This window comes from Tupaia chinensis, unplaced genomic scaffold (assembly GCF_000334495.1).
Source record: "Tupaia chinensis unplaced genomic scaffold, TupChi_1.0 Scaffold000164_1, whole genome shotgun sequence".
In the NCBI taxonomy this organism is placed as follows: Eukaryota; Metazoa; Chordata; class Mammalia; order Scandentia; family Tupaiidae; genus Tupaia; species Tupaia belangeri.
Window position 1 is genome coordinate 309,360 of NW_006159638.1, and position 25,035 is coordinate 334,394.

A 25,035-nucleotide genomic window follows, 5' to 3' on the forward strand; every position below is an offset into this window, starting at 1 on the left:
ATTCTTGAAATTTTAGTGGCACAGAATGACTGTATCTCAGTTTTATCAGTCTGTGAAATATATTCATTCATCTGTTGCCTCTACATAGGAGAGAAAATTTTAATAAAAACAAATATATTTTAAAGAGTAAATTCTTTGCTCTTAAAACCAAGAACCAAGGGCTAAATAGTATACACAGAAAATTTTCAATATCCCTCTTTCTTGACTTAGTAAGCACTGAGAATACAAAAATAAATAAAATAAGGACAGGCACAAATTCATACATGAATAGTATGTAATCAACTTGTTGTAATGACATTTAGTTAGTACTATGGTAGACACAAAGAATCACTATGAGAAGACACAGAGCATGTCCCTTGACTCTAAAGCATCAACTAGAAGTTCTTCAAGTAGACAAAGAAATAAGAACACTCAAAGAAGAGAAATTTGAGAATTGTGAATTATTATTTTTTAGGTTTTTGCCATAGGGTGCATATGCTTGCCAGAGAGAGAGAGAGAGAGAGAGAGAGAGGGCCTTTGTGAGAGGGAAAATGAAAAATCACCACTCAGGGGGATGGCCACATGGCAATCATTTCTCCTCCATTCTCCTTTTAGAATCTTGGGCACACGTGCACATGTACCTAGCATGAGTTTCAAGTCACTGAGTCCTAGACTCAAATGGCAGTTGGCCATGTGAGAGTTTAGCACCTTAACCACCATGCCACCTGCTGGTTCCAAGAACTGAATATTTTGATAGTTGGAAAATTGGGATTGAGAGTTCTGGTGGCAAAAGGGACTGGAAAGGTAGAGCCTAGTAAAAATCATCAGTTCCTTTTTATGCTACAAGAAAAGGGTTTTAACTATATTCTTTGGCAATGAGGATACAACCAAAAAGTATATTTGCTTTTTAGAAGGCTAAAGAGGATAGATTTAAGAGATAACAACAGAGAAATGAGATGTCATTGGAGATTTAGAAAGGATAGTTTGAGAGAAATGAGATAAGAAGATAGATAATATCTGTTTATATAAGTTATGAAGTAGAGAGAGATGTTAGGAATGACCCATGGAATAGGCTCTGAAAGGAAAGGTCACTATTTTAATTTGTAGCATGTTGAGTTTTAGTGCTTTGTGGGATGTCTAAGTGAATATTGATGGTGAGAAATATATCTGGAGTTTGAAGGAGAGCTGTAAGGTGTTAGAATGTAGGTGATGCCAAAAGCATGACCCTGCATACTATGAACCAAGAAACATATCTAGATTGAGAAGGCTTTAGATGAAGAAACGTCATAGTCTGTTCAGGCTGTTATCACAAAAATATCATAGTATAGGTGGCATGTAAACAACAAACTTATTTCTCACAGTTCTGGAGACTGGAGAATTTGAGATCAAGGAGTCAGGAGATTCATTATCAGGTGAAGGTGTCACAATCTGGAGTAAGACTCAAGAGACCTCATCTAAAGCAAAAAGGAAAGTTTATTGAGAGAAAGAGTGCCCAGAAGTCTGAAGCTAGAGGTGCCTCCACCCACTTACCAGGAGAGAAGGGGTTTCTTTTATAGGCAGCCACACAATTCTGAGAGACTGTATGTGAGACTATGCAGGAGAATTTTTAAAATCTATCTCCAAAAAGTCAGACCTCTCAATACTCCTTTTGTTTTCAGTGCTACTCCTTGGCTGTGTGACCTTGCAGTAGGTTCATTGTCTGCTACTCCTTGGCTGTGTGACCTTGCAGTAGTAGCAAATGGCTAGAGGCTCCCACCAAGGCCAGTTCTGCAGTGGTCTGGCCTTGGTTTCTCATCAGGTCTAGAGCAATACCACGTGATGCTCAGAAGAGCTTTACTTAAAAGTAAGGTCCATTCAGGGACCTTACAGAGGGTTTGCTTTTTGATTCATAGATGACCATCTCCTTATGTTCTCACATGGCTGAAGGCATGAGGAAATACTCTGGGGCCTCTTTTGTGAAGACAATATCTATTTGTGAGGCCTCTGCCTTCATGAGTAATCACTTCCCAAAAACCTTACCTCTAACTACTATCACACTGGAGATTAGGTTTCAACATACGAATTTTGGAAGTACACAATCTAAAAATGTGATAGCACCATTTGAGGAAAAAGCAATAGGAGCCATGGGCCAGCAGATGGTGCAGAAGTAAAGGTGGCTGGATCCCACATGGCTGACTGACTGTTTGTGTCCTAGACTAGCTGCTTGAAAAACATGCCAGGTGTGGGTATGTGTGCGTTCCTATAGCACCTGCTGGGGTGCTTTCTCATCTTCTCTCTCTCTCTTTCTCTCTCTCTCTCTCTCCTTTTCTCTGTCTCTGACAAGTACACACACCCTAAAGCAAAAATTGGGAAATAAAAGCCACAGTGGCTAAAAAAATAATAAGAGTAAAGAAGAATATGAAGAGCAACATGTGGTATCATGGAAGTGATGAGTAAAGACATATCAAAAAGTAAAAAAAATAGTATCCAATGCTTCTGCAAATTTCAGAATAATCAAGACTGAAAGTTGTTGATTTGATTTAGCAAATAGTAGACTATTATTGATTTTGTTGAAGGTGCTTTTATTACAGTGCCATATGAGGAAATGGAAATCTGACTTTACAAGACTGATACGTAAAGCACAGAAAAGAATGTTTATGCCTTTAAGTAAGATTTTAGTGGCCTGAGAAAACATGTATTTAGCAGAGAAGGAATCAATAAAGACAGCCAATGGGAAAGATAGAAGCTATAGCAAAGAGAGAATAATTATTCTGACATTATAATAAAAATGTAAAGCCATATGGACAACTTTTCTGTATTTTTGGATGTAGGCTTAAAGAAAGCCCTTCCTACTTAGTTACTCACTAAATCACTGCCAATGGAGACACTGGGGAAGGATCATTGAGGAACACTGTAGCATGTAGGACACTGCTGAAGAAAGCTGTTAACAGAAATATAGTAACATGATTTTGTGTTCATAGAACTTTATAGCATAACTAAGTTGATTAGACAAATAGAGAGATAACTAGAATAAAATGTAGAGTAAGATGAGTGCCATGGGGCTGTATACTCAATGTTCTATGACTGAAGTTTAGTTTAATGTGCCTTTTGATTATCAGCCTCTGATGCATTTCCTTCTGATTTTTCCAAAAGTGGAAAAATCATAGAACCAAAAATGATGAATAATAACAGCAAACACTTATCTAGCATTTACTATGGTACTGGCACTGTTCTGAGTATAATATGTTCACCAACATACATGTATTAAACCTTCATGATAGGTGGTGTTATAACTGACAGAGACAAAAAGCCTACAGTGTGAACTTCAGAAAAATCATTTAAGTTTGAACTAAATATATTAGAATTCTTCATATTCTTGGATGTAACTGAGATCATTGCTAATGAGAGCAAGAACGTTACTCACAGGAAGAAGTTATGAAAGTTATAAAAGATTCACAATATGGAATGGGAGCATGGAGGAAGGGCAACAAACATTCAGTAAGTATATTAACTGAATGAACAATTTATATCCAAATATATCACATAAACAAGTTTACTATTCCTTGATTGTACCTTTCAAATCTTCTCACATAAATATCTGACAAATATTTCTATAACTACACTATTTTCTTTTTGAGAGATTTTTGCTATAGGGTGTGTACGCTTGCCAGAAAGACAGAGAGAGACAGAGAAACAGAAAATTAGAAATCATCCCCCAGGGGAGATGGTCACACCACAATCCCTTCTCCTTCATTCTCCTCTAGGGATCTTGGGCACACAGGCACATGGCATAAGTTTAAGCCACCAGGTCCGGGACTTGAACTGCAGTCGACTACATGGGAGTCCAGCAATATAGCCATTATGCCAACTGCTGGCCCCAGCATAACTACACTACTTCTATATTAGAAGACTTCTGCCTCTACCCTTACACACTAACCTTTATTAAATGGTTACTTTATGGAAAGTATTGGAGTGTTTTGTTTATATGATTATTTTCTCAAGTATTATAATAATATTATGTTTATTAAACACTCTCTCTCTCTCTCTCTCTCTCTCTGTAATAACAGAGAGATTGCCAGTCTGCTATGGGAAACCTAATCTGTCATGTTTTCTGCCTCCCCATAGGATTCCCCCTTATTGCTTCTGCAGAAGACCTAGGAATAAATACCAGTATGACTCACTTATTATTAGAGTTGTGGAAAAGTCATGACCTATTTTTCCTATGCATTTTCTATATAAAAAATAAAAAAATAGGTCATGACTTTTCTGACAACCTAATAGTCACCTACTAACTAAGATGAAAATGAGAGCTGGTGCCATGGATTTAAATAGATAACTGTATTACAGAAAATTAGGGAAATATTACCCACATTTGTTAGTAGTTCAGTATAGAAACACAACTGGATAAACACTGATGTAAAATACTTATTTGTTGGAAATTTACTATAGAATGATAAAATTAAAGAATTTTTAGAGCAACATAGTTTTAAATGTTTCATATATAACTGATAAATATTTAAAAAATTGTATGGCATTAGCTACACTATATTAAGTGAGCAATGTCATAATTATAGTGAGATGTTTATCTTTTAGATATGTGGAAACACTACTGAAAAATGATACAAATTTTACAGAACAACTTTTTACCTTTTAAATATTTTCCTATATTTTTCTAATTGTCTTCCATTACTATGTGTTAAGTGAACTTAAAATGAATAGACACAATTTCTTTACACTTTTTGATTATAATTAAATAATTAAATATGTCATTTCTTGCTTCTCTTTTTCTGCCTTCACTGTTTTCTCTTCCTCAATTCTACATCTATGCCAAAAAGCCAGTACGTCAAAAGTAAATATACAAGGGTCTTAACAATCCTCAAAGAAAGTTATAAGAATATTTAAATTACTTTTTATCATTTATATTTGCTGAAATTTTGTAAGAACATGAATCACTACTGCAATGATAAAACCTTTGTTTTGAGAAAACAAACTCAGAAACCGCCTTAACAAAATAAACAGAATATAATTAAATATGTGAAAGCAGGTAATGAAAATAATCAAAGTACACAAAGGTCTAGTAAGAGTCAGCAATAAAAGCAGAAATTGCTATGTTAAGGTTGCCTGAGAAACTGAAAATAGTTTAAGAACTGCTATACTCAGAAACAATATAAAACAGAATATAAGTGCTGTGTTCACGATACTGCCTACAATAAAGAAGTCAGTTTTAATTGTTCCATGGGCATCTGGATATATAAGGAAATTTCTGAGTGTGCCAAATCAATTTAATTCAAATTATGACCAATAAGAGAACATTTTAACTATTCTTTATATTTTTTAGAAGATTTATATAAAAATTTATCTTGTGACATGGAGAATTTTTTCTTTCAGAGTATTATTTCAAAGTTCTCCAACTGAAAATAATGGCCACATATTAAGATGATGATAGGTATTTATCTGGCATTGGTTCATTTTGTCCTTCCATTGGGAACTTTAAAGCCTACACTTGTTTTCACAATTGCAACACTTGTTTTAACATCTTGAAGTCTTTCACAGGCTTTTTGAAAGGAAATCATATCAATAACAAATTTTTCTTCACAATGTCTGTTATAAATTTCTTCAGCCCTAATGGGAAAAAGAAAGGTAACAGAATAAGATACTTCTAAATTACTAAAACAACCATAACAATCAATGATGATAATTAGACATCTTCAAAATAGAATATTCAAATGGAAAAAAGATATAACTTCCTTTATAGAACTTGTTATATGACTAAATAATGCTCATGTTTAAGTAACATTCATAAGATTTTTATAGTCTGGAACTGAGAATTCTTTAAATCACTTTTTATAGTTTATATTTTCTAAATTTATATTCCCAAAGGAGCATCTGAACCAGTACATATCATGATTTGCTGAAATTCTACATAAGTCTCGCTGAATCCAAGCTTCTTTGGGGGCTGTTATGAACTGAATGTATCAATATTCTCACATGTATAATGTATCATATTATTCACATATTAAATCCTAACTCTCAGTACCTTAGATTGTGACTGTATTTATAGATAGGGCTGTTAAGAGGTAATTAGAGTCAAATGAGGTCTTACGGGTATATCCTAATCCAAAATGATTAGTGTCTTTATAAGAAGGAGATGAGACATCAGGATAGTGAGTACATAGGGTAAATTTGAAGACAGTGCAAAGGTGACTATCTGCAAGCAAGGAGAGAAGCTTCAGGAGAAACCAAACCTGCTGACACTTTGATCTTGATCCTCCAGCCTTCAGAACTGGAACATGAATTTCTGCTACTTAACTCATCTTAGTCTGTGCTATTTATATTATTTAAGCCATCTAGTATGCACCATTTTGTTACGATAGCCCTCATAGATTAAGATAGACTCTAAGTTACAGAAAAGTATACGTGATCATTCTGCCAAATTTGGAAAATTTCACAGGACTTTGGAGAATTTAGTAATTTATCCTATTCATTCAAGTTATGTGTTGTAATGTTTGGCACCATTTCCAGAATATAAGGATGAGTATGACATGATGTAACTATATAAGCTTATACAAAGTCAAGAGAAATTAAGGTATATGAATATGTACATAAAATGTAATAGATCTATAGTGAAAACATTATGAAGTAAAAGAGAGTGAGGCAAAAAACTGAGGGGGAAAAATGGTAGATATAACCTGTAGAGCAAGGAGAGAGAATGTAAGAAAGATATCAGAGTTGAAATAACTCTTAAACTAAGACTTTTTATTTTTATTTTTTTTGGAGAGGTTTTTGCTATAGGGCATATGTGCTGGCCAGAAAAATAGAGAAAGACCGAGAGACAGAAAGTGAGAAATCACCCCTCTCCAGGAAGGATGGCCATGCTGCAATCCCTTCTCCCCACTTCTCCTCTCGGGATCTTGGGCATGCACACACACGTGCCCAGAGTGAGTTTAAACCACTGGGTCTGGGACTCAAACTGCAGTTGACTACATGGGAGTCCAGCAACATAGCCATTATGTCAACTGCTGGTCCCTTGAACTAAGTCTTGACAGCTGTGCATTTTCTAGTCAGAAAGTGTGTGTGTGTGTGTGTGTGTGTGTGTGTGTGTGTGTGTGTAGCATTTATTTACAAGTCATTTTATATCCTAGAAATAGACAAAACAAAGGCAATGAGGAAGCACAGCTTGGGATCCCCCGAGAACTGATGTTACTCAAATTTTGTAGGGCACGGGAAGGAAAACAAAGGAGCAGATTAGCCTGTAGAAATAAATTTTGGATAGATCTTAGAATACTTTGTTCATATGAAAGCATACTCAGAAATCTGAACTTGGGGAGTGGAAGAGAGGCTTAACTCTAGAATGTTTACAACTTATTGACTGTGTGGTTTTGGACAAGTTATTTAAATTCTCTCTACTTTATTTTCTTCATCTTTAAGAAGGGGATAATCCAGCTTACAGGGTTTAGTAAAGGACTAAGTGAATTAATACATTAAAAATCTTAAAGGAATGCCTGACATTTAATAATTACTTTTACTGGGTGGATATTAGTGGTTTATTAGAAAAGGAAGTGTAGGAAGAACAACCAGATGGAGGAGGAAGATTCAAATTGTTTTGTTAATATTTAGTTTAAATAGCCTGAATGTATTCATGTGGTGATACCCAGAATAGGCCAGGATAACCTCTAATTTAAGGTTGACTAATTAATACCGTTGATTAGATGTGCAGAGTTCCCTATGCTAGCACATACGCAGGTGTGGTATCTCATCATATTCATAGTCCTGAAAATTAAGGCATGGTATCTATCTTCTTGGGAGCCACAATTATATTAGCATAGAGACCTTATATTACCCAATTTTGAGGATTACTAAAGGTTAAGTAGAGGGACTATTAGTTTTTGACAAGAAAGTGGAGACCTAATCCTGAGACAATAAAAAAGGAAGTAGTATTACATATATAATATATATTATATATATGTGTGTGTGTGTGTGTATATAAATATATATATATATATATACGGTTCATGCACAACAGAAAATACCACCCAAAGGCCAGCCTGTGGTGTGGTGATTAAAGTGGCTGGTTTTACACAGCTGGTTGTAGGATTCAGGTGCTAGACCCAGTGGCTTGAGAAAAACAGTGTGTGTGTGTGTGCCCAAAATCCTAAAAGGAGGGAGAAATGGAAAAGGGATTGTGGTGTGACCCTTCTCCATAGGGTGTGCTTTCTTGCTTTCCTTTTTTATTTTTTATTTTTTTTTGTCTTTCTCTGATGAATGCATGTTCCCCTGGCAACGTATTTAAAAAAAGAAAAAGCTACCCAAAATATGGCACCTTGTCCTACTGAGTATTTTAAGCTGAGGAAAATGAGAAAACTGCAGAATTAGAAAGGTCTCTTTGTACTTCTCCTGCCTCTTCTCTTTAGATGACTGTAACATGACAGGCATCCTGCCCTCTACTTGGAGAAAATGAATATTACACAGATAGGTCAAGAAGATTCTGAATAAAGAGACCTTACTAAGTTCCTCTAAATTGATCACCATTACGTCATGCTTCTCTTTGTTTAATCATAATTCCACATGACCGCCCTTTCTTCAACAATCCTAAGCACATAAATACAAAAGTTTCCCTCAAAAAATAAAACTTTCATTAAACAAATGTTATGCTTTTCTTTTGTTGATCTTTTGTTATAGAAGTGACAGCTATGAACCATGCAATGGTTTTCTCATTTCCAGTTTTCTGGAGCATCCTCACCCCTATTTATTATTTACCATAAATTTTAATTCTTTGTCATGACAGTTTTTTTTTTTTTTAAAGAGAGATTTTTGCTATAGACTGTGTGTGCGTGCTTGCTGGAAAAACAGAGACAGACAGACAGAAATCGAGAAATAACTCCTAAGGGGTGATGGCTATGCTGCAATCCCTTCACCTCCATTCTCCTCTCGGGATCTTAGGCACACATGCACACATGCCCAACAGCAGTTTAAGCCACTGGGTCCAGGGCTGGAATCACAGTTGACTATGAGAGTGAGAGTCCAGTAATGTAGCTATTACTCCATCTGCTGGTCCTTGTCTTGACAGATCTTATACTGTTTTTTGCATTATTATTTAACTCCGGTCATCTTATTGGCTTATGCTTTATCCCCACCTAGATTTTCAGTTTCTTGGGCCAAGGGATCTTTTTGTCCTCACATCTGCAATAGGAATCTTTAAGAGCTGGTCGTAAATTACTACTTAATGATTTGAGTTGAAGGTAAGTACTACTCAGTATGATAGAAATACCAATGATCACAGAGGGGCAGACAAAAAATGCGTGTGACAAATTTATTGCCACTAAATAAACCCTTGTCTTAAAACGGATACATATTCTATTGACCAATAAATTATCCATTTTCCATACTATATTAATTACATTTTTACTACACATCTATAATCCTTATATATACATACATATATATATGTATGCATATATATATTCATTATACATTTATAAAAATATGCATTATTTCTTATTCCAATGGCTTATATATTTTTTAAAAGTTTTTGTTTGTTTGCCTTAGGGAGTGTGCATTTGCTGGAGAGAGAGAGAGAGAGAGAGACAGAGACAGTGAAAGGGAAACTGAAAAATCATCCCTCAGGGGGGATAGCCACAGAGCAATCCCTTCTCTTCCATTCTCCTCCTGGGATCTTGGGCAAGCATGCACATGTGCCCAGTGTGAGTTTCAACTGGGTCCAGAACTTGAACCATGGTCGTCCATGTGGGCATCCAGAGACATAACTGTTATACCATCTGCTGGCCCCATGGCTTATATATATATTGATTACAAGAATATAAAAAACACTCAGCCTTATCAGAGATATTACGTGACTAATATAACCATTACTAATTAAGATATATTTTTAGTACAACCATGATTTTTGGTTTGTTTCTTATTTGTGAAATGGATTTTCTTCAATTAATATTTATTGAGTAAATTTGTTAACTAAGTACTGTACTAGGCACTAAATTGGAAAGATAGATTAAATTCTTTTATAAAAGACTTCACAAATTAACTACGTTATGGGCACTTTTGTGAAAAGTGCTAGAACTGAGACTTAAAGTACTATGGTATCAAAACAAAATTGAAGGGAATAATTTAGAATAAAAGAGTAGCTTGGGAGAAATTAAAAGTGAATATGGTATTTAAGTTGATTACTAAACTATGAATAAAAAAAGGATGAGTTTTATCAGTGTTTCTACAGTTCACACACTGCAGAATGGAGACAAACAGGAGTTAAAAAATGGTCACACACACTCAGTCATTAGCTACTTGCAGTTTGTCTCCTTCACATATAAGCACTGTCCCCTCACCTGTTGGAACAGCTCAAAGCTTTCTAATTTGCATAATAACATGGAGGCTTGGGATGCATAATAATATATAGACAAGAGTAACATTGTGGGTTAGTAATTCCTGCAACATACATATTTGAGGGAAATGGTGATAGTATCAGTGAAGTTATAGGAATAAGGAAGTACGAAATTGGGTAAAGAGTGGAGAACAATTTACTCTGTTTAGAGCAAAAGGTGTTGTTAGGGGAAGATGGAAGAATATATAGCATAAAATTAAGTGTCAGATTTGTCTAGATAGACTGGAACAGAGCACAATGTAAGAAATGCCATTCAGAAAACTTTATATTTTATTCTATGGGTAATTGCATGCTATCAAAATATTTATTTATTTATATAGGAAATGACAGGATCAAAATTTTAGTTTAAAGAAAGTTAGGATTTGTAGACTACAGAAAAGACAAACTATTGAAAGAAGTAATGAAAAATGAAGATGGAGTCTCAAGTGGTAGGACAATGGGAATCTAGAGAGACTGTGAGAGTCCGAACTAGAATGGAAAAAGCGAGATTAAAAAGGAAGGATTTGTTTAAGACTCCTTTTAGAAATATAGACAGGAAATGTATTAGATGTTGGCAAAGAGGGAGACTAAGATGTAAAAGACTGAGGAAGTTTCTAATACTGGTAAAGTGGATGGATGATTGAGCCCTTTAAAAACAACTATTAAAATACAGGCTTTGTTAGGTGAGATTGGGAGGTAAGGGAAGGTAGATTTATTTTACTGTCTAATCTCTGGTAATAAATTAGTACATAATTTGTTTCCATTTTCCAAAATAGGATGTATCATGTTAAAAATAAAATATTATTTAAGAGATTTCAACATTTAGTATACGATATTCACATGTAATTGAGTTACAAGCTTCTATTATGTGTAAACTGTACCTACCTAAAATCTTTCCATTGTTTAAATAAATCCTTTTGACGTTTTTCTGTTGTTAGTTTTTCCTGAACAATCAGCTGTTTCTTTTTCTGGACAGCCTCATCATTCTTCAATCTATCTATTTTAATCATTCCTTTCATCAGAAGAGTACGCTCATTATTTAAGTTTCGAACTAATTCATGATCTGCAGCCTTCTGTTTTTTTTCTTTCAGAAAAAGAGATCTTCTGGCTCTAACTTTTTCAAGGTAGTTGAATTTGTCTTTCCAAAGTTGTCGTAAACCATTCTGAATTGCCTCATTATCTTTTTCAATAAGTTTTTGTGCAGTATATTTTTTATTATTTAAATACTCATGAAGAGTTAGGCTTACTCTTTCTCGGGCAATTTGTGCCATGGTTACAGCTGTCATTTTTTCTTTATAGCATTCTTGTTTTTTTTGCTCTGTGTAATATTTATCAATTTCATTAAGTTTTTGTAGTTTCATACCAGCTCTGTGTGTCATAAAAAACTCTCTCTTTATATTTCTCTCCATCAGTGAGTCTTTTTTAGTTACTGGGTTTTGATGAGTGGTAGAAAATGGTTGGGCATGTGCAGGGAAATAATCTTGTCTTTTCTCTTTCAATACTGTAGCATACATCGATGAATCTGAAGTATGTAGGGGCAGTTTGGATACTGATAACCTAAAACTAGTATCCAATTCTTCCTCTTCGTCTTCAGTTTTCTTCTGATCTACATTGTACAGGAGAGAACTGTTAGACATTATGCAAGAGCCAAGCATAGTTTATTTCCTGTCCAAATTGTTAAAAGCTATATTAATGAAGTTGATATAAAACTTGTTATTTACTTTGCTAATAAGTATTTTCCCCAAATTCCTTGTAATTTAATAGTAATCTTGGAGAGGTAAATCACTATTAAGACATTTTAATAGAGCCAGCTCATGGCAGGGTGGTTTATAGTGGCTGGATCCCACCTGACCCATTTTGTAGCCAAAGCCCCAGATCTGGTGGCTTGAAAAACACACATGGCACGTGTGTGTCTGCCCAAAATCACAAAAGGAAGGGGAAATGGAGGAGAAGGGATTGCAGTGTGACTATTCCCCATGGGGTGTGAGGTAGGGGGAGATGTTTTTCAGTTTCTTTCTTTCTTTCTTTCTTTCTTTTCTTTTTTCTTTTCTTTCCTTTTCTTTTCTTTTCTTTTCTTTTCTTTTCTTTTCTTTTCTTTTCTTTTCTTTCTTTCTTTCTTTCTTTTCTTTTCTTTTCTCTTTCTTTCTTTCTTTCTTTCTTTCTTTCTTTCTTTCTTTCCTTTCTTTCTTTCTTTCTCCTTCCTTCCTTCCTTCCTTCCTTCCTTCCTTCCTCCCCCCTCCCTCCCTCCCTTTCTTCTCTATCTCTTTCTGTCTCTCTCTAGTGAATGAATGAACCCACTGGCAAATATAAAAAAATTAACATAGAAATGCCTGAATTTGATTTCTATATTTTCTATAATTATCACTCACACTTATTTAACTTATATTGACTCAATAGCAGCATCTTCTACTTAGTACTTAATGATATCATTTTTATGTAGTTTGCTAAAAGAAAAAGAAAACATTAGAAAAAATGAATTTAACAAAGTTTAATTGAGCAAAGAATGACTCATGAATCAGGCAGCACCCAGAACCAGTGGAGACTGAGAGAGAGAGATGCTCTTCGATGTGGCCAGGGGGTATTAATAGAAAATGGAAGTGACATACAGAAACAGCTTAATTGGTTGCACCTCAATATCTGCCTTATTTACACATGGTCTGAGCAGTGGCAGCTGTGGCTGGCTAATTTCTGATTTGCTAATAAAAAACCACTTATGGAGACAGAAATAAATGGAAATTATGTTTGAATAAATATATTTGGTCATTCGAAAACTCATGACATATTTTTCTATGTTTTTTACACAAAAATGTGTTATGATTTTTTCAAGCAACCCAATATTTCTAGATCTATTTGTTGCCATATCCAATCTAACTAATACAATGACTCGAATCATACTATTGCTCACTAATTTATTTTTTGACAAACCTATTAATGCATTCAGGATCAGGTATATAAATTGTTTGTAAATTTTAGGGAAAAATGTTTCCAATGTTTAACTGGTTTCCTTTACCTATTAAAATAATAGCCCTGTAAACTGTAGTTGCTTAAGGATTAGATATTCTCTAATAGAAGATTCCCTTCATGTGCTTTTTTTTTTTTTTTTTTTGTGTGTGTGTGTGTGTGTGTGTGTGTGTGAAAATGCCAAAGCTGTTGCTGGTGATATTATGAAATTTAAGGTAGCCATGAAGAAGGACAGGGCCTCTGGTCTAGACAAGCATTAGGGAAGAAATGAAGAGGCAGGATTTTTACTACAGGCTGCAGGAGTATCAACATTAGACAATTAAACAAAGTCTACATATAGGTAAGTAGAAAATCAAGTCTAGCAAGTAAAAAGGCAACCATCAAGGGAACCAGCAGTTAGCGTAATGGCTATGTCGCTGGACTCCCGCGTAGTCGACCGCGGTTCGCGTCCTGGACCCGGTGGCTTAAAACTCACGCCGGGCGCGTGTGCGTGCGTGCCCAAGATCCCGAGAGGAGAATGGAGGAGAAGGGATTGCGGCGTGACCATCCCCCCTGGGGGGTGATTTCTCGCTTTCTGTCTCTATGTCTCTCTCTGTCTGTCTGGCGAGCGCACGCGCCCTACAGTGAAAATCTCTCCAAAAAAAAAAAAAAAAAAAAAAAAAAGGCAACCATCAGGATAGAAAGCCAAAGTATTAAAAAATAAATATTAAAATTTGGATTCAATGGAGGGAACTGGAAGCCCTGAGGGAAAAAAGCTAAAATCTCTATTTGGTTGAATAAATTTCATCCCATTAGTACTTTAGAAAGTCTTCTGAGTTTCTTTCTTCTAGAATTTCTGTTTCAAGACAACACTTATGGTTATAATCTTTATCTTCCAGAAATAAGCCTAGTCATATCAAGCCTTACACCCAAACAAAGGAAAACAAAAGCTTCAGGGCTGCCATCTCCAGGATTTAAAAAGTTATAACTTCTGGCTTAGGATCATATTTCATAGGAAAATCTATTTTTCTGCTTATCCATACAACACATCTTCCTGTTGGGCTTTTGCTTCAAATGTTTTATTCTTTGTCCAATATGTTGTTTTACCCACCTACATCTATTAACATTCTATCCATTCTTCAGAGCCTTTTAACATTTCATCTTTCCTTATTTATTAAACAAGAATTTATATCTTTTTAAAAAATACCCATTTCCTCTCTTATAGAATTTTTCTCATTCTGCTTATAGTAAAGCTCTATGTTAGAGTTAACTGAGATAGACATAAGGTGTTTAGAAGAAGAGATCATGGGCCAGCCCATGGTATGGTAATTAAAGGAGCTGGATCCCATCTGGTCAAAAGCATGGTTCTAGTCCTGGACCCAGTGGCTTAAGAAATGCTGAGCACATGTGCATGTGTGCTCAACATCCTGAAAGAAAGAAGAGATATGAGAGAAGGGATAGTGGTGTGATCACCCTCATTGGGGGTGCTTTCTCACTTTCTCTCTCCCTCTCTCACTGTTTCTCTCCTGCAAGTTTATGTGTCTTCTCGCAAATTTAAAAAAATAATAAAAAAATGAAAAATAAAACAAAACAAACCCCCAAAACATAAATAAGTACGTTAAATGAGGGTGATTAAATAGAAGATGCCTAATAAGTTTATTTGTTAGATGAATCATAAACAAGCTTAAGAGTAAGTCTGTTGCTCAAGAACAATATGGCTTGCATATGGTTTAAAAGATTTGAATTTGTTACCAGTTTGACTAAATTCAAATTCTAGTTCTACCACTTACTAACTCTGTGTCTCAGGCAAGTTATTTAATTCTCTGCATCTCAGGATCCTCACAGTAAGATGACTATAAAAATATCTAATTTATAGGGTCTTATAAAACTAAATGATTTAATAGAATATAAAATGTGAACCAAATATAATATATAAGTATTAGAATATTATTTGATGAAGAGTAAGAGAAATACATTAGTTTTTTTTTTTTCACTCTAGATATGGAAAACAAGGAGTGTATCTTGTCTCTTTAATTCCATTAATAGTATGGTATTCAGATAGCATCACAATTTAGTAATGAGTGGGAAAAACATACAAAGCACTTTTATTAAACCCTTCACATCCACTGGAAATCGAAGCACAGAACACATAGGAGAGCGTTCTTGTTAGGTGTATTTAGTTTTAACACATATTCTTTATTAAAATAGAAGCCAAGTGATGGAAATGCCCACATCTTTCCATAACCAAATTTGCCAACCTTTCTGTACGTTCATACATCATCTTCTAACCTGATACAATGGCAGAAATATTTTTTTCCTTCTGCAGAGCTAAAATTCACATGTTATTTGGCTCTATCCCCTTTAGTCTTTACTATTACATGTATCCTGGCTTTATCCTTTATCCCCAACTCTGCTGGATCATTCCCATCAATCTTTGAGCTGCCATCAGCACTGCCATCACGGACACCACCGCACCCTGTCAGCTCTCATAGTTCCCTAGGTACTATTCCACTTTCTCTGTTCAACTTTAGAGTAAATATTATCTCTTTGTACTACCTTCTTTTCTTCAGATTTATTAACTATTAACTCAGATAAGAATTTCACCTCTACCGTTTCTACTAAACTGTTGAAACTCTTCCTACAATAGGTTTTTATGGTAATAAAAACAAGTGATACATTTTTTTCTGTTCTACTCTTTTTTTCTCTTTTTGAAAAATCTCAGTGGCATTTAACACAGCTGGTCATTTCTCGAGATGTCTTAGAACCTTCACCCTCCCACAGCTTGCTCTCCCCAGATTCTGTAATACCAATCTGTTCTACTTTTCTTCTACCTTTCTCCTTAATCCATCTTGGTTGTCCTTGCAGATTCTACCCTTTCCTACCAAATGTCTTTATGTTGGAATTTTTGAAGACTTGATTCTATGCCCGCTTCCTATTTATCTGTACCCTCTCTCCTGAAGTAAATCTTACTTATGGTTTTAAATACTAATCAGTATGCTAATAATCTAAAATTTATCATCACTTGCAAGTCTAATAGATATTTTTTGAGCTAGACACATTCAAAACCAAGCTCCTGCTTGCTGTTAAAAATCTACTTTTTCTAAAATCAGCCCTTCCTATTTCAGTAAATAACACCTAATAGCTTTTTTTTTTACATGAATTTTATTAGTAAGTCTTATAGATTTTACCGTCAAAATATAGCTCAAATTAATTAAACTTTCTCTATCTCCTAGCTATGGCTCTATTTCAGGACTCTAACAGTTCTTACCTTGACTATTGAAGCGACTTTTTAAGTAGTATTTGCATTTTCCAAACGATAACAATTATTGCTCATTCAGTAATAAAGGCACAGTGATTTCTTACAACTTTGTCTTTAAAGGTCTTACGTGTGCCATTATAATCAAATTCAATCTCCTTGCCATGCCTACAAAGACTCGCATGCTTTTATATCTGTTTACTTTCCAAATATAATCTTCCAACTACTTATAACCTCACTTACTACACTATAGCAACGAATGAGTTGTGGAAGTAATTATAATTAACCTAGGCAAAATTATTGGGTTTCAAGGCTGTAGTTGACAAAAAGTTAACTCCTTTGACTGAAGATTTATAAGTGAAGACTTTAATTTGACTTATTAAAATATATAAGTACTTATTCCTAATAAAAGGCAACATTTCAAACAAATGAAAATTTAACAGTTTCTTCAAACAAAGGGCAGGTGATTCAAATTGGGCAGTTTCTTGGAGAATGGTTTTCGAGGAACTCTGAGCAGCTGCATGGTCACCGTGTATGTTTCTGGAAAGTGACATACAAAATTAAAAGTGAGAGAATGAGGCAGGAAAATAATTGGATTGGTTACAGCGGGGTAGTAGGCTCTAGGAACAGCCTAAAAGGTGTGCTGTGATTGACTAAAGTGTTGCTAGTGTGACTGGCTGTAACTTAGTAACCAACTTGAAGACAGCCTAACATGTACCACTTTGGCTTATCCATTAAAAATTCAAGTGTGGGAGTACAGCAGTCATTTTAGGCCAAAAGTGTTTAGCTTAATATAAACTAGGGTCTTCAAAAAATGAAAACAGTTCTGGCCCTCAAAATCTTACAGGCTGGTGGAGAAAGCCAATAGATAAAGTGGTAACTTCAAACTACTGTGGCAAATGTAAAGGTATAACAGACGCATATATATATATACATAAGGAACTTCAAAGCCTTAGAAGAAAGACGTTTTACTCAATCTGGGTTAGGGGAGTTTGTTTACAGCAAAAATGTTCTGGAGAAGGTTGATGAAAACTCTCTTTGACCAACCTTGAGTCATACTCCTCTGTGTCCTCTATCTGAATAGTTAGTAATTTTGGGCTCTGTTCTTGGTCTATTTAATCTAGTTTTAGAAAGGCCAGTTAAGCAAAAATTCTCCTATCCTCCCTATATCCTATTCTTATCTACCAATTTCCATATCTTATCACTCATCTACCTTCACCAAGAATGCTGTTTAGTTGGTCTAGCAAGAATTTCCCTTGCTGTGATGTCTCCTCTGAGTAATTTTTCATCCATTGATTCCCACTCTGCTCCTTGGGTATTAATCTTCAGTTGTTCTTGATATAGGTGGACCGAGCTCTCTTCTTTACTGTAAAACTCCACTGCAATCTAAGCCTCTCTTGAATAAAGAATTCCTTCTTGTCTTTAACAAGTGTTAAAAAATGTTGCTTTAACAGGGCAAAAGCTAAGTTTATTCCTGAGAATGATCTTTATTTTACATTTGCAGTATTATAAGACCTATGTTTGGGTATTTGGACAGATCTGATGAACTTGTAAAAGGTTTGAGAAACTTGTAAAAAGGTTTGAGAGAGAACAGAAAACAAAGCATTTTCAGGAAAAAGAAATTTTATAATAAAAGATGCAGATGAGAAAAAAGAACAATACATAAAATTTGATTTTATAAGATATAAAGTTAGCTGTTAATAGTAATTAGTTGATAGAATTGTCTAGCAAACAGATGGATACATCTAAATGTTAGTAGAGAAAGATTTGGAGATTTAACTTTGGAAACCCAAAGCATAGAGGTTTTTAGGTAAAACTTCAAGCATAGTTAAGAGAAGATAAGAGAGCTAAGGATATAAATTTAGGATAAATGTATGTCTAATATGTATATAATAGATAAGTGAAATATGAAGGAGCAAAAAATCTGTGTTATAGTCTCTTGATATGTAAATTTCTAAAGAAATCAAAGATTTTAAAGGGACCAATATATGAATGCAGGTATATGAATGCACTCCAGATTGCCAAAGAAATTTCTAGTTTATGCCTATTGTCCTGGTGAAGTTCATTAACAGCAACTGTTGTCAGCATTAGAAATGACCAAGTTTGAAGAATACATAGTCATCATTATAAAGAAAATGACCAATATAAACACTAGAAGTAAAACTGTGTTATTTGTGGTACCCTAGGTTAAATACAAAATCCTAGTAAAATGTCTAAAATGTGGAATTATACTACATATACTTTTGTTAAAATTTACATTGAGTGGCCGGCAAGTGGCATGGTTTTAAGGCACTGGACTCCTACATGGCTGACCATAGTTCAAGTCCTGAACCTGACAGCTTGAAAATCATGTTGGGTGCGTTTATATGTCTAATATCCCAGGAGAAGAATAGGAGAGAAGGGATTGCAAGCAGGGTCATTCTCCTGGGGTGTGTGGTGGTGTGATTTCTCACCTTTCCTCTCACTGTCTCCATCTCTTTCAGGCAAGTGAATGCACCCTAAGACAAAAAAACTAAAAAAAATTAAAAATAAAAAAGATAAAATTAAAAGGCTTACATTGAGAGATATCTAAAGCTCTATGAAAGTTGAGACCATGTCTGGTTAATTCACTATCTATTCTACATTAAATGCTGAGAAGAATGTCTGATGCATGATAGCTTTTCAGTAAGCATGTGTCTAACAAATACCTTTTCTTGTAAGAGCTAGGCCGTTCAAGGGTACTCTTCAATTTGGATAGTGGGCTACTGAATAATAAACTTATATTTTCTTTTTATCTTTGGTTTTCTGTTTCCTTTCTGTACTTTCCACTTCTCCCACTGTTCCCTTTGAAAACTTTATACTTCAAATATAATAGTCACTACTTCTGAATAGGATTTAGATACTTCTACTTCTTATCTTTGGCTCATGTTGTGCCCACTTGTTTGAAAGATTCCATTGGCATCACCATCTAAAATAAGATTATTTTGAATAATCTGAATGCTATAATTTTTAAAGAATTATTTTATTTAACTTTATTTATTTATTATTAATATCATTATTATTTTTCAATTTGATCAGAGAGAGACAGAGAGAGAGAGAGGAAGTGAGAAAGCAAGCCACCAGGTCCGAGACTTGAACCGTGGTCGGTCATGTGGGAATCCAACTCCTTTAACCACTATGCTACTTGCCGGCACCAATGCTATCATTTTTTGAGCCCTTGCAAAGTGTATGTATTAGACTAAATTCTTTTTTAAAGGTTTTTGTTTTGTTTTGTTTTGTCATAAGGCACATGTATTTGCTGGAGAGAGATAGAGAGAGGGAATATGAGCAATCAAACTGCAGGGGAGATGGCCATGCTGTAATCCTTTCTCTTCCACTTTCCTCCTGGGATTTTGGGCAGACATACATACACCTGGCATGACTTTCAAGCCTCCAGGTCTGGGACTCAAACCGCAATTGACCATGTGGGAGCCCAGCACCTTAACCACCATACCTCTTGCTGGCCCCTAAATTATTTTATAAGAGGTTTTTGCCTTAGGGTGCATGTGCTTTCCAGAGGAAGAGAGAGACAGAGACATTGAGAATAAAAGTGAGAAATCACCCCAGGGAAGATGACCATGCCTTAATCTCTTCTATTCTCCTCCTAGGATCTTGGGCAGGCATGCATATGTGCCTGGTGTGATTTTCAACCCACTGGTCCAGGACTGGAACCACAGTCAGTCATATGGAAATCCAGTGACAAAACCACCACACCATCTGCTGTCCTCTAAATTCTTCATATATATATATATATATATAATCACTTATTTTAATCTTTATAACAATTTATAAGGTAGATATTATTGACCACTAAAAATATAGATAATATTTACTATTAATATTTGCTGTATGTATGTCAAAAGAACTAAGGCCTTTAAATAAATTATTTCTCTTAACAATTTTATGAGCTAAGTATTATTTTTATCCGTTTTCAGAAAACAAATTAAAACTTAAAGGAGTCCAGTGGCAAATAAGCTGGAATAAAATTTTAACATCTGGGGCCACTGGGAGTCATAGTGATTAAGGCAGTTGGATACCACATGACCAACCACACTTTAAGTTCCAGACCCAGAAGCTTGAAAACATGCCAGGCACATTTGCATGCATTCCCAAAATCCTGAATGGGGGATAAGATGGAAGAAAAGAGATTGTGGTGAGACCATTCCCCATAGAGGGTGATTACTCTGTCCTTCTCTCTTCTCTCTACCTCTCTCTGGTGAGCACACACACCCTATAGCAATATTTTAAAAAATAATTTAACATCTGGTTAACATGTAGACAAAATTAAAAAAAAATCTGAAGACTGGAGAGTGAACAAAAGCAAGTAGAGGGTAATGGTCTGCTAAGACAAAAACATTGACACTCTCATAACTGAATCTGGAGTATCACAACAAAATATTAGTAATGTTCATGGTGTAGTTCTAAATATTTAATATGAATAAAAATTATATTATGAAGGCGTAGGGGTATGAAGGTGCTAAATGACCTACATGGTTGTACGAGTGCTATATTTTATGTTTTCTGGTATAATTCTAACATTAAGTAGACTGAGAAAAATTAAAGATGCAAATTAAAATCCATAGGGGTACAAAATATATAATTCAAAGAGATAGGACTAAAAATATAACAAATGAAAATGGGTTATAAAAATATTTATATAATTCAGAAGATGACAGGGTAAAAAATAAAAGGGGGGAAGAGAAAACTAAGGGTAAATTCCAAAACAGAGAAGAAAACAAATAACAGAATGGCAGACCTAAATTATAATAATCAATGTCATTAGTTAATTAATAAATAAAATATTGATAGCCTAAGCTCTCAAATAAGTAGGTAGAGATTATGAGAATGAATTTTAAAAAGTCAGATCCACGGAAAATTGTCTCAAAGAAAGGTACTTTTAATATAAAAGCACACAGGTCAAAAAATTATGAAAAAAGAAATAATATGCAAATAATAAAATAGACTGATATTAGATAAATCAAAGACTGAGAAAAAAAAGACATTTCATAATAATAGTCAAATCACCTGCAAAAAAGAAAAAGATCCTAGATGCTCATGTGCCTTATAATAAAGACTTAAAATACATGAAGCAACAACTGACAGAACTAAAGAGAAAAATAGATAATTCTTTTTATTTTTTTTAAGAGAGCTTTTTTGTTGTATGCCGCATGTGCTTGCCAGAGAGACAAAAAGTGAGAAATCACCCCCTGGGGAGGATGGCCATGCCACAATCCTTTGTAATCCAGTTTCCTCTCAGAATTTTGGCCATGCACACACATGTGCCTGGAGTGAGTTTTTAAACTGTTAGGTTTGGAATTATGCCATCTGCTGGTCCTAGGAAAAATAGATAATTCTATAGTCCATAGAAGATATTAGTACTTCTTTCTTACCAATTGATAGAACTAGTTAAAAAAAAAAAATCAATAATAACACTGATTATCTCAGTGATGCTGTCAAACTTCTTGGCTTAACTGATCTTTATGGAACATAACAGCCTATAACTACAAAATGCACATTATTTTAAATGGTACATGGTATTCATACTAATACATTTATATTTTCCATACTTAGGCCACATGCTGGCGTTTATAACAAACCTCAGTTAAATGTGAAAGAATTGAAATGATAGGGCCAGCAGGTGGTGTGGTGGTTAAAGCTCTGGATTCCCACATGACTGATCAAGTCCCAGACCCAGCAGCTTGAAAAATCATGCTTGGCAAGTGTGCATGTGCACCTAAAATCCTGAGAGGAGAATAGGGGAGAAGGGATTGTGGCATGGCCATCCTTTCTGAATGGTGTTTTCTCACATTGCCTCTCTTTGTCCCTATCTCTTTCCAGTAAGCACACACACCCTATGGCAAAATCCTAAAAAAAAAAGAAAACAAAGAATTGAAATCATATACAGTATGTTATCAGACTGCAAAAGAACTGCATGAAAAAACAACACAATAAGATATCTAACAAACCTTCAAATATTTGGAAATTAAATATCCTAATTCTATATTATCGATAAAAAAATCACAAGGGAAATTTTTTAAAATTTGAAATTAAATAATGAAATTATCATATTAGGTCATTGGGAAAGTTATGATGTATTTTTCTGTGCTTTTCTATGCAAAAATGCATCATGAGTTTTCCAATTACCTAATATATAAAAATTTAGAGCATTCAGGTAATGCAGTGATTACTGCTCTAAATACTTTTAGAAGTCAAGGAAGTTGCCCAAGTTTTATAGAGAGTAGAAGGTAAATATATGATTCACATCTACTTACATTTAACCATACTATTAATTATATCTTGCCTGTCACTATAATGTCACATTTAAATCTTCTCTTTTCAACAACTTCCTATTATCACTTAGGAAAGGTGTTATAGACTTAAATCTACGTCTCCACCAAATTTATACATTGTAATCCTAATCCCCAAGGTAACAGTATTAAGAGGTGTGTCCTTTAAGAAGTGATTAAGTCATAAAGATAGAGCTCTTCTGAACAAGATTGGTGCCTTTATGCAAGAGGTCTGAGAGAGATACTCCACTCCACCCACTATAAGAACACAGCCAGAATGAATAGTCTGTGAACAGAAAGCATATCTTAACAGATATCTTAAAAGATGAATTAACAGATAATCTGTTAATGTCTTGATCCTGGGCATCCAGGCTCCAGAACTAAAATACATAAATACATAAATGTCTATTATAAGGTTCCTAGTTTTATGATATTTTGTTATAACAACCTGAACAGACTCAGAAAAGCTCCAATCCCAGTGTAGTATAGAAAGTAATTGGGGTTTAACAATTTCTTTCTTTACTTTTCTTTCTGATTTTTAAAAATAACACCTTGTGACCAGCAGGTGGCATAGTGGTTGAAGTGCTGCATTCCTGCAGGATCCATCACAGTTCAAGTACTGGACCTGAAGGCTTTAAAATCACATCAGGCATACATTCATGCATGCCCAAAATTCCAGTAAGAGAATGAAGGAGAAGGGATTGCAGCATGAACACCCCCCCTACCCCCCAAAGGTGGTTTCTCATCTTTCTTCTTGCCATTTCTCTCTGTCTCTCTCCAACAAGCACACATACTCTATGGCAAAAACCTAAAAACATAAAATAGCATCTTTACTGAGAGATATATACATACAAACTACACACACACACACACACACACACACACACACACACACACACATATTAGGTTTTAGCCATAGGGTACATGCACTTGCTGGAGAGAGACAGAGAGTAGGAAGGTGAGAAATCAACACCCAGGGGGTGATGGCCACACTGTAATCTCTTCTCCTCCATTATCCTCTTGGGATTTTGGGCACACATGACCACAGTACCTGGTATGATTTTCAAGTCTCCTGGTCTGGGACTCGAAACATGTAGGAATCTAGTACCTTAACCACCAAGCTACCTCCTGGCTCGCTCACTCTCTCTCACTCTCTCTCTCTCTTTCTGTTTGTCTCTCTCTGGGAAGTGCATGTGTCCTATACCAAACTAAAACACAAACAAATCCATAGCAAAGATAGGCTATAAAAAAGGAAAACTGCTAGGATAGAGTCTAGATCAAAAACAAAATACGTTATTCTGTGGACTGGGATAATTTATAGAATTGATGAAATATTCAATTCTATGAATGGAGCCAAGGCTCTACCAAGACCCTCACCAAAATCATTTGTTAAAAAATGTTCTTTACTAGACAGAAAAAGGAGCCTAAAGAGAAGGTCTACAACCAAAATAGGAGTGGGGGGAGGGATGTACAGAGATCAATAAGATGTAAGCAGATGTAGGAATTGGCAGGTGGCAGGTGGTTAAGGCGGTGGACTCCCACCAAGTCCTGGACTTGGCAGCTTATTTGCTCACTTCCTCTCTCTTTCTGGTCAAGTTAGTAATCATAGTAAATTTATAAAAAGAAAAAGTAAGCAAATATTTATAAACTATTGACCTTAAAAAGTCTCAGTTTTTCTTTATTTCAGGAAGTGCAAAGCTAACTCTTGTTCTAGAGAACAATCGATTGAAATATGAATGGACAATTAAAGTGTGTTAAGGGCTTTTTTGCTATGTACAAGACACAAAATTACTGAGCATTCTGGGATTTTTAGAAATGTGTAGAGTCTAGTATATATACGAAATAACCAAAGGAGAAAAGCCAAAAAATAAAACCACTATCGGGACCAGCAGTTAGCGTAATCGCTTTGTCTCTGAACTTCCATGTAGCCTACTGCAGTTCGAGTCCCGGACCCAGTGGCTTAAACTCACACCCGGCGCGTGTGTGTGCGTGCCCAAGATCCCTAGAGGAGAATGGAGGAGAAGGGATTGCAGCGTGGCCATCCCCCCTTGGGGGGGTGGTTTCTCGCTTTCTGTCTCTCTGTCTTTCTGGCGAGCGCATGAGCCCCATAGCAAAAAGCTCTTGAAAATGAATGAATAAATAAATAAATAAATAAATACAAACACTATCAATAGCTTCCAAGCCACAGAAGAGGAAAGCATAGC

General features: G+C 35.1%; 1 protein-coding gene across 1 annotated transcript in view; it reads right to left on the reverse strand.

Moving 5' to 3' along the window:
* Nucleotides 1-5,036: 5,036 nt before the first annotated feature.
* LRRIQ3 (leucine rich repeats and IQ motif containing 3) overlaps nt 5,037-25,035 on the reverse strand; it is a 169,468-nt gene continuing 149,469 nt past the window's right edge. The window contains exons 7-8 of the mRNA XM_006146036.2: nt 11,216-11,936; nt 5,037-5,580 (exon numbers count right to left, since the gene is read on the reverse strand). Coding sequence (XP_006146098.1) covers nt 5,424-5,580; nt 11,216-11,936 — 878 coding nt within the window. The 3' untranslated portion in view covers nt 5,037-5,423. The remainder of the gene's footprint in view (nt 5,581-11,215; nt 11,937-25,035) is intronic.